Raw genomic sequence first — 11,510 nt, 5'->3', positions numbered from 1 at the left:
ATAAAGAATAAAAAAATATATATTTGGTTAGTAATTAGCAGTGGTTGCCACACAGTAGTTCTTAGGAAACACAAAATAGCATTATATAGTTCACATATTCTGACCACTGCTCAGTGAACTTAGGTGTAAGGAAACAAACAGGTAATTTAAACCAACCCACCCATTTTTCCAGTCCTGAGAGAATGGTAGAAGTATCCCTCTGCCTCATGGCAAACACCAGTCCTTTCGTTTGTGCTCTAAACAGCTACACCCCATTCTCAGAAGCTTATATTAAACTTTACTAAGCTGCATATTAAACCTCACCATACTACATTCATCACATTAGAATTCAAACATGTTCTAGTTTTTCATATTTTAAACATATTATCTTTACTCCAAATCTCTCCAGCTACTACCCTTTCTCCTATTATTCAAACTTGTCTACATCCAATCTTTACTACTTTGCCCTTCATTGATTCCTAAAGTCAGCCCAATCTAGCAACCATCTTCAATGTACCACTGTTATTTTGAACTGCAATCATGAATGATCTTCACATGGCTGTACGTGTTTACCTTTTTAGACTTCATCTAATTAGATCCCTAACACTAAAAACAGTTACCTTCACCTTTTTTTTTTTTTTTTTTGAGATGAAGTCCTGCTCTGTCACCATGCTGGAGTACAGTGGTGAGATCTCATCTCACTGCAACCTCAGCCTCCCAGGTTCAAGTGATTCTCCTGCCTCTCAGCTTCCTGAGTAGCTGGGACTACAGGTGTGTGCCACCCCACCCGGCCAATTTTTGTATTTTAGTAGAAACAGGGTTTCACCATGTTGGCCAGGATGGTCTTGATCTCCTGATCTTGTGATCTGCCCGCCTCAGCCTCTCAAAGTGCCAAGATTACATGCGTGAACCACCACGCCTGGCCAACTTCACTTTCCTTTTTGAAACTCGTTTGTCTTGGTTCAGTGAAACTCCACTCTTCTTGTTTTCTACTATGGTTCCTTTAAATGTACGTCTTCAGAGTAGGTGGCAGACATTCTCTTTTCATTCTTATTCACCTTCACAAAGCCTGTTACAGTGTCTTTACTGATGTCACTAAAATTTGTATCTCTATCTAGACACCTCCTCAGTTCTAGAATTGCATACCAACCTCTTCATCTGGACGTCTCACCATCCTCTGAGGCTAACATGAATAGCTACAACAGCAGTCACTGCCTTCTTTCTTCCACCGTATGCCGCTCCTTCTGTATTTTGTTAGAACTAATCTGGTATCTGCAAGACCAAGCAACAAAATCTCATGCTTTATTTAGCATTTAAAATTGGTAACTTCCCCTCGATCTGAAAACTTTCTGTGGTTCCAACGCTGAAATGTTGGGATACTCTTTTTGCTGCTCTGAACACTTGCTTTCAGTGATCTTGGCTCTATCTTCATCTGCTGCTTAAGCACAAAAGTTCTGTCAATATTCCTTTCCCATATTTTTTTCTATGTTCCTCTTCAAATGTGTATATCCAACATAAAACGTTTAACTCTATATACCTGTTTTTCTACAATATCGTGACTGCATTGACTTTATTTATATAGTGCTTTAAAAAAAATCAGTAAAAGCCAGGCATGGTGACTCATGCCTGTAATCCTAGCACTTTGGGAGGCAAAGGCAGGAGGACTGCTTCAGCCCAGGAGTTTGAGAACAGCCCAGCCTGAGCAATGTAGGAAGAGCCTGTCTCTACAAAATATGTATTTTTAAAATTAGCCAGGCATGGTGTCATGCATTTGTGATCCCAACTACTGAGGAGACTGTGGTGGATCATCTGAGTCCAGGAGGTCGAGGCTGCAATGAGCCATGACTACACCACTGCACTCTAGCCTGAGAGACAGAGACTCTGTCTGAAAAACTGAAAAAAAAAAAAAAAAATCAATGAACATATTTTTCTCAGCTGGGCAAGGTGGCTCACGCCTGTAACGCCAACACTTTGGGAGGCTGAGGTGGGTGGATCACCTGAGGTCAGGAGTTTGAGACCATCCTGGCCAACATGGTTAAACCCCATCTCTATTAAAAATGCTAAAATTAGCCAGGCGTGGTGGTGGGCACCTGTAATCCCAGCTACTCAGGAGGCTGAGGGAGGAGAATCACTTGAATCTGTGAGGTGGGGGTTGCAGTGAGCTGAGATTGTGCCACTGTACTCCAGCCTGGGCAACAGAGCAAGACTCCATCTCAAACAAAAAACTTTATTTTTCTCACAGAGAAACATGTCCAAATACAAGCAGTGCAGGGCTGGTACAACTATTTAAAGATTTCTTTGAGGAACAGGGATCTCTTTCTTCTACTTCATCCCTCGGCCACGGTTCTCATTTTTATGGTCCCAAGATAGCTCTTTCAGCAGCTTCAGGAATGGCCAATTCATAGGGACAAAGATGATGTGCAAAAAGTAGCGGACAAGATAGCTAATTTTGTTTCCAGTGATATGTCTATTTTTCAATCAGCCGGAATGAATGATATAGCTACCCTTAGCTACAAGAAGTCAAAGAGTTCTAAAACCACATACCTTATTGTTCTTGGCCAAGATTGAATTCATTAGTAAGGAAAGATGAGCTCAATGTTTGGTTGGCTGCTAGCAATAGCAGCCTCACTGGGCCAGAAAACAACTTTCATAAAAACACCAACAAAGCAGTAAAATATAGTCCAGATTCTTCGAACACAATGGAATTAACCCAGAAACCAACAATAAAAAGATAACTGAAAATATACATACCTCACATATTAAAAATACCTAATTCCAAACAGCCAAGGATCAAAAAAAGTTGTAATTAGTATTTATAAAACAAAATGTTATATTACGAAAGAGCCATTTATAACCTTAAATGGTTATTTTAGAGAACAAAGACTGAGACAGGAGCTTGCAATCCACCTTAAGACAATGAAAACAGCAATTCTACATTCGTTAACACTTACAGAGTTTCTCTCTCAGTATGAATTCTCTTGTGTATAACAAGTGAAGAGCTCTGACTGAAGGCTTTTCCACAGTGAATGCATTCATAGGGTTTCTCTCCAGTGTGAATTCTCACATGCCTCCTAAGGGAAGAGGAAACACTGAAGGCTTTCCTACATTCCTTACATTCATAGGGCTTCTCTCCAGTGTGAGTTCTTACATGCATTCTAAGGGATGAGAGCCCACTGAAAACTTTCCCACAGTCACTGCATTCATAAAGATTCTCTCCGGTGTGAATTTTTTTATGAACTTTAAGGTGAGAGCTCGTGTTGAAGGCTTTTCCACACTCACTGCATTCATAGAGTTTTTCTCCAGTGTGTATTCTCTTGTGCACTATAAGGTAAGAGCTTGTGCCAAAGGATTTTCCACACTGATTACATTCATAAGGTTTCTCTCCAGTGTGAGTTCTCATGTGAGCCTTAAGGGATGTTTTTTGACTGAAAGCTTTTCCACACTGATTACATTCATAGGGTTTCTCGCCAGTGTGAGTTCTTATATGTCTCCTTAAGGTTGAGGAATCATTGAACACTTTACCACATTCTTTACATTCATATTGTTTCTCACCCATGTGACTTTTCTTGTGTAAAGTAAGATTAGAAATCCTTTTGAAGGCTTTTCCACATTGATTACATTCATGTTTCTTTTCAGTATGAGTTTGGCCTTGTTTCTTAAGGGATGATTGATGACACAGGGTTTCATTTTTATTACATTCACAGGAATTCTGTGCCATATGCAAATTGTTAGGTATGTGAAATATATTATGTGTGAAGTGCATTCCACGTTTAGAATATGTGTACTCTTTTTGTACTGTTTGATTTCTCTGAAGATGCCATAGAGTTGTATCACATTCATGACTTTCATAGAGCTTCTCACTTACAGAGTTTTTCACATAATTGTTTATGATTGAATTGTGTTTCAAACATCCAATCTCTGAGTAACATTTTTGGCAATGTTTACTCGCGAAAATGCTCTGTGAAAAAATAAGTTTTGATCTAAGTTTAGAGGTTTCCTCTAATTCATGATCGTCACGGAATAGCTCCTGAGATACTATTTTCTTTGGGGCGTATGTCACTTGCCTCCAATGTTCCCCTGGAATCTTACACTGTTTTTTGATCTTATGTAATTCCCAGTCTTCTTTTAACGTGGAGGACCAATTATGCATTGTGAATTTTATCATTTTCACTACACTGGATGGCTCCTCCCATAAAATTTTCTGCACAGTTGATTCTTTGGTTTTAGGTTGAATCTTCTGGTCTGGACAGATGCCTCGGGGAATTCTCTTTTCCATATTCCTTATCTCTTCTTGATCCAATGGGAAGATCACAGTAAGCCTGCACAACTGATATTCCACGGAGGTGAGATTTCTATAATTTTCCAACATCACATCTCTGTACAGACTTCTTTGAGCAGAATCCAGCATCATCCACTCGTCCTGAGTGAACTCCACAGCTACATCTTTGAAAGTCATTGGTTCCTGTAACCAGGTTGTCAGAAATACAGCAATCATCCTTTCCTCTTCAGCATTTCTCAGATGGAAATGGGCAGAGTCCTGTTTAGTCAAAGCCCATGTGGAAGACAGGTCCGTAACTGCCATTTTTATGAGTACATAAGCCTGCATAGTAGAGTGGAGAGATCAGGATGTTTCTGTTCTTGTTTCTCCAGTCCAGTCACAGGAGGGATGCATTGCACCCAAAGTCCTCCCTGTAGCCAAAGAAGCAGGTTCAGGTAAGAGAGCTGGAAACAGGGCCCCATTTGGGGAAAGGTGAATACAAAATTGTAGACCCTCCCCATTACATCCCAGCAAGGTCTAATGAGCTTAAAATCTTTACTGGGATTTGTACTGACATGCAATATAATGATCCTTACCCACTTCAAGAAATACCATCCTGATTCTTTGTACTGGCTTCTCCTTCAGACCACTTTGAGCTCTGGGTGGATGGGGCATGAGTTATTTAAAAAAATTAAAACTAAAGAGAACCAACCAGTAAAAATACATGGCTGTCAAATTAAATTTAATGTACTACTTGCTATTTTTTAAGTTAACTTTTGGGACAGAAAAATAATTTCCCTGTGAAACACACCTGTTATATACACATTTCTTCTGTAACTTGTTTACAAGAATAACCTTACAGGACTGACAATTTGGCTGCTACCCTACCAAGGAATTTTATTGAAGTTAAAGGTATATATGTGACTTTGAAACACATGCTCATTTCAATGAGAACATATGGACAGAGTGGGGAACACACACTGGGACCTGTCGGGGGAGGGCAGCAAGGAGAGCATTAGGAGAAAGAGCTAATGCATGCCGGGCTTAATACCTAGGTGATGGGTTGATAGGTACAGCATACGTTACCTACGTAACAAACCTGCACATCCTGCGCATGTACCCTGGAACTTAAAAGAAACAGATGTTCATTTGATTATTAGTTCCAGTTTAACCTCCCTCCCCAAAGTCCATATTGTCATCTATGATAATTTATTCTATCTAACACTTGAATGGGGTCAAATGACAAAGGAAGAACCATGAACTGCATTCCCAAGTTTGGAGTGATGCACTATTAATATTAGATACTGTACTCTCCTGGATAATTTTCATAATGAATTTAATGTAAATAACAAAATAACATACAGTGTAAATACAAAAGATACATGCTTGGGGACTTTAAGAATCACGACAAATCACGAAACAATTTATTACACTAATATTTTTAAAGTTCTCACTTTTTGAAGACTAGGTAGTTAACCGTCAAATGCAAGTCTTCTCTGTCAATACTGTACATCAATAGAACTCAGTTTTAAGGGACAAAATTATAGAACTGACATTTTTATTTAGACAAAGATCTTTGATAGGTGGATGCTATGTCCCTAAACCAGAAGTGTATATAGGTCTGTCACTTTAGGGAAACTCATTTAGAAATAGATTTTGTCTGATTTGTTTACTGTATTCCTAGTACCTAGAAGAGTCCTCAGTCCATGGCAGAACTCAACAATTTGAGTAAACCAAATGAACCTATGATAATTAAGGTTATGTGAATGGGGGTATTTTTTCCACACCCACACCCTTCTTTCAAGAAGGAAAAGGAAATCGTCAGGCTTCTGGGTTGGGTACAGGGGCTAATGCCTGTAATCCCAGCACTTTGGGAGGCCACCGCAGATGATTGCTTGAGTCCTGGGATTTGAGACCAGACTGGGTAACATGGTGGGACTCTAGGTCTCGACAAAAAATTTAAATATTAGCCAACCATGGTGGCATGTGCCTGAAGCCGCAGCTACTCAGGAGGCTGAGGTGGGAGGATCACTTGAGCCCAGGAGGTTGAGACTGTAGTAAACCATGTTCATGCTACCACACTCCAGCCTGGGCAACAGGGTGAAATCCTCTGCTTGAAAACAAAAAAGAAAACACACACAAACAACAACAACAATAACAACAAAGAAAGTTAGGCTTCCTCTTCAAGAAAGAAAATGTTTGCCTTGTAGTAAAAGATGTTAAGAATTGTATTGCAGGTTTAATCCTTCATTCCTCATAGTTTTATTTCTTTTCTAGTTATAGGACTAATTACAAACACTAAACAACTTTACTAAACAACAGGAAAAAATATTTGAATAAATGTTGAGATTCACTAGGTGAATCACCGTGGGATTTTGATTAATCTATGTATTTAACAGGGATTTCCTGAAATGTAGTTTTTAAAGTTTTATAGAAAATTAGGCTGGGCATGGTGGCTCAAGCCTGTAATCCCAGCACTTTGGGAGGACGAGACGGGCGGATTACAAGTTCAGGAGATAGACACCATCCTGGCGAACACAGCGAAACCCCATCTCTGCTAAAAAATACAAAAAAACTAGCCGGGTGAGTTGGTGGGCGCCTGTAGTCCCAGCTACTTGGGAGGCTGAGGCAGGAGAATGGCGTAAACCCGGGAGGTGGAGCTTGCAGTGAGCTGAGATCCGGCCACTGCACTCCAGCCTGGGCAAAAGAGCAAGACTCCGTAAAAAAAAAAAAAAGAAAAGAAAATTAAAGATATATAAAAAAGGCAAATACTTTAAAATGCCTTACCCTATTACATTTCAAAATACATTATAAATCTCTCGTAAGTAAAACAGAATGGTATTAGGGCAATAATAGAAAACAAAACAGTATCTTCAGAAATGGATTCATGTGTAGCTAGACATTTAGTACATAACAAAGATGGCACTTTAAATTGGTGGGGGGAAGGATGAACTATTTAATAAATGATATCAAGACAAATGGCTTTCTGTTTGGAAAAAAACGCACCCCTCACATTCACAAATTCCAGATGGATTAAAGATGTGCATATGTGTTGAACAGGAATTCCAGAAGAGGGAAAAAAAAGGAAATAGAAAAGAAGCAATATGAGATATAATGATTGTTTTTACTCCAAGCTGAAAGGATACATAAGTCCTTGATCTGAAAGCCTGTACACCATGTGCCATGTAGAATACATTTTAAAAATATACCAGCTACCAGCTACACTGAAGGTAAACTACAATATCAAGAATAATGTGTAAAACTTTAAAGTTACTGAAGAAAAAAGGCTAATTATATACAAGGGAATATCCATGATACTGACTACAGAATTCTCTGTTGCAAAGATAGAGGCCAAGAAGGCAATACAATAGTATCTTCAAAGTACTAAAGGAAAACAACAACAACCTAGAATTCAATTGTATGCTAAAGACTGACAGCAATATAAAAGGCATCTATATGGGTGTGTGTGTTTACCACTCAAGATAGTTCCTGAAGGAACTACTAAAAGGATGTAAGCTGAACTCAGAAGAAAGCAGTGGGGTGGAGGAGGAAAACAAAAGCAAAGGAGGAATTCAGAGGAGACAATGTAAGAAACAGAAAACAACAAACTTCAAAGCAACAATAGCATATTCAAAAGAGCAGACAGCAAGAGAAACTGGAATTAAAACAACATGGAAACATAATTTTTCTATGGAAGAACCATAGAGACTTCAAATTGTATAAACACGTTATCTGGACCATGAGTCAAAGAAATAAATTTTAAAAATTCATGAGAAAACAGAAAAATCTGAATACTGCCTATATATTTATTATTTACTTATTTTTTAGAGACAGGGTCTCACTATATTGGCCAGGCTAACCTTGAAATCCTGGCTTAAGTGATCCTCCACCTTAGCCTCTTAGCCTCCTGAATGGCTGGGACTACAGGCATACCCTTCCCACCCCACCCCCTGGCTTTTGCCTATAAATTTGATATAAAGGAATTACAAATTTTGCAGGTGTGAGAATATCCTACTTAAGAAGGAGTACTTATCATTCAGAGATACATTTCGAGCTATTTACAAATAATATATAATGTCCAAGATTTGCTTCAAAATAGAACGATGGGGCCTTTTTCACAAGATGGTGCTGATGGCGAAGAAGGAAACTCTTGCCTCTCCTAAGGCTAAAGCCAAAGCAAAGGCTTTGAAGGCCAAAAAGGCAGTGGTGAAAGGCATCCACAGCAACAAAAAAAAAGATCCACATGTCACTCACCTTCTAGCAGCCCAAGAACTGAGACTCTGGAGGCAGCCCACGTATCTTTAGAAGAGCACCCTCAGGAGAAACAAGATTGACCACCACGCTATCATCAAATTCCTACTTAGTCTGCCATGAAGAAGATAGAAGGTAACACACTTGTGCTCACTATGGATCTTAAAGCCAACAAGCACCAAGTCAACAAGCCTTCCTCACAGGCTTGGGAAGAAGCTCTATGACACTGATGTGGCCAAGGCCAACACCTTGATCAGGCCTGATGGAGAGAAGAAGGCATATGTTTGACTGGCTCCTGGTTACCATGCTCTGGATGTTGCCAACAAAATTGAATAATCTAAACTGAGTCCAGCTGGCTAATTCTAAATATGTATGTCTTCTCATCAGGAAACAACAAAATAGGATGATTGGTACACTATACTATTATACTTGTGTATGTGTTTGAAAATTTCGTTATTTGAAAAATAATCAGAGATATTTCCTCTATGAAATAAGAGTAGAACCCCATAGATTTTTTTTAATTTCCCAGGAAATTAAAAATTATAATTTAAAAACTCCCCCAAAAGGTACAAGGGTTAAAAGATAAACTTAGAGCTGGGCGCAGTGGCTCATGCCTGTAATCCCAGTACTTTGGGAGGCCGAGGCAGGCGGATCACAAGGTCAGGAGATCGAGACCATCCTGGCTACTGTGAAAGCCCATCTCTACTAAAAATATAAAAAATTAGCCAGGCGTGGTGGTGGGTGCCTGTAGTCCCAGCTACGCAGGAGTGTGAGGCAGAAGAATGGCGTGAACCCAGGAGGTGGAGCTTGCAGTGAGCTGAGATCATGCCACTGCACTCCAGCCTGGGCGACAAAGCGAGACCCTGTCTCAAACAAAAAAAAAGAAAAAAAGATAAACTTAAGGAACTTTTCTAGAAAGCTGATCTTGGCTGAACACAGTGGCTCACTCCTATAATCCCAGCACTTTGGGAGCCGAGGTGGGTGAATCACTTGAGGTCAGAGGTCCAAGACCAGCCTGGTCAACATAGGGAAACTCTGTCCCAACTAAAAATACAACAACAAAAAAAGCTGGATGTGTTGGTGCACACCTGTAATCCCAGCTACTCGGGAGGCTGAAGCAGGAGAATTGCTTGGACCCAAGAGGTAGAGGCTGCAGTAAGCCGAGATGTGCCACTGTACTCCAGCCTGGGCAACACAGTGAGACTCTGTCTCAATAAATAAATGAATAAAGCTGATCTAAAAGAATAAGAGTAAGTGAAAAAAAGACAACTATATGAGCAATTTTAAGGTCCAACCCCAGATTACTCAGTGTTCCAGAAAGAAAAAAAGGGAGGAAAAAACAAATACGGGAAAACTTTTTTTTTTGAGACGGAGTCACTCAAGCGGGAGTGCAGTGGCGCAATCTCAGCTTACTGAAACCTCCGCCTCCCAGGTTTAAGCAATTCTCTGCCTCAACCTCCCAAGTAGCTGGGATTACAGGTGCCAGCCACCACGCCTGGCTAATTTTTGTATTTTTAGTAGTAGAGACGGGGTTTCACCATCTCGGCCAGCTGGTCTTGAACTCCTGACTTCATGATCCACCCACCTCCGCCTCCCAAAGTGCTGGGATTACAGGCGTGAGCCACGGTGCCCAGCCAGAACCTTCTTATTCCTTAAAAAAACACAGTATCTAAGAATTTATCCATCAAAGCAAGTAATTTCTTTAAATATTAGAACACACATCATCATGAAATCTTTGAATATCAAAGAGCTCCAAGAGATGATAAACAGATTACACATAAAGCAACATTAGCAGGTATGAAATAGGACTTCTCAACAGTAACAGTAACACTGCTCCATTTCCTATCCAGCTTCACTGGCTTTCAAAATTCTAATGGAAAGTAATTTCCTATTGAGATTTGTATACTAGGTGAAAACACCACACAAATGTGAGGACAAAGTAATTTCTATTCATTTCTACAACTTTAATATATGTAGATCATATGGACCCTTTTTCAAGGCAGTAAGATTACAATCCAGCAAACAGGAATAGAAGTGCTTTATAGGAAACAGGAGATCTAACACAGAGGTGAGATGAGGAAACTGATGAGGGTAAAAGGGAAGCCCAGTGGTATGCCAGTGTGCTGCATGCCTACAGAGTAACTGATCAATCTACATTGTAGGGGGATGTCCAGAAAAGGAGAAAAGTGGTAAGACTGTATGACAGATTAGCCCTTGAGGAAAATGGAACCAAAAGACATTTTACATAGATTTAAGAAAAAGTAAGCAAATGAATAAAAATGGCAGTCATTATAAACAAGAAAGGTAAACCTTGTACAAGAAAGAAACATATTATGGTTCAGTACTAAAGACTAGTCATCAAATGAAAACACTGAACATATTTATCCAAAATTTGTGGGAGAACTACATCATAATATTTGTAAAATAATTACATTGTGATTTAAGGATGTGGAAAGAAGGCAGCCAAAGTTCTTATCTAAAAATAATGTCTGAAATCATTGAAGAAAAAAATACTGAGAGGAGTTCGAAGCCAGAATTGCTTAAATATTTCCAAGTGGTTGCCACTGGGAAGAGACGGGGTTAAGGTGTTTCTTGTTTTTATTATGAGTCTTTCAACATATTCAGCTCTTAAAAATGTACACACACATTTCTTGGAGCACAAATAGAAATAATTACCCAGTCAAATCAAGAAGCAGATGGCCAGGTGCGGTGGCTCACGCCTGTAATCCTAGCACTTTGGGAGGCCAAGGCGGACGGACTGCCTGAGCTCAAGAGTTTGAAACCAGCCTGGGCAACACGGTGAAACCCCGTCTCTACTGAAAAATACAAAAAATTAACCGGGCATGGCAGCTTGCGCCTGTGATCCCAGCTATTGCGGAGGCTGAGGCAGGAGAATGGCTTGAACCTGGGATGCGGAAGTTGCAGTGAGCCGAGATCCTGCCATTGCATTCCAGCCTGGGCGAGAGAGACTCTGTCTCAAAAACAAACAAACGAAAACAAAAATTGGCCGGATTAGCCGGGC

At 39.9% G+C, this 11,510-nt stretch overlaps 1 protein-coding gene across 1 annotated transcript in view; it reads right to left on the bottom strand.

Annotated features, from left to right (window-relative positions):
- Nucleotides 1–2,430: 2,430 nt before the first annotated feature.
- Nucleotides 2,431–11,510, bottom strand: part of ZNF891 (zinc finger protein 891) — a 16,307-nt gene continuing 7,227 nt past the window's right edge. The window contains exon 2 of the mRNA XM_011960877.1: nt 2,431–4,668. Within this exon, the coding sequence (XP_011816267.1) occupies nt 2,927–4,585 (1,659 nt within the window). The 5' untranslated portion in view covers nt 4,586–4,668 and the 3' untranslated portion in view covers nt 2,431–2,926. The remainder of the gene's footprint in view (nt 4,669–11,510) is intronic.

This window comes from Colobus angolensis, unplaced genomic scaffold (assembly GCF_000951035.1).
Source record: "Colobus angolensis palliatus isolate OR3802 unplaced genomic scaffold, Cang.pa_1.0 Scaffold115, whole genome shotgun sequence".
Lineage (NCBI taxonomy): Eukaryota > Metazoa > Chordata > Mammalia > Primates > Cercopithecidae > Colobus > Colobus angolensis.
Note: the sequence above shows the minus strand (reverse complement) of the source record. Positions and strands in the feature narration are given on the sequence as shown.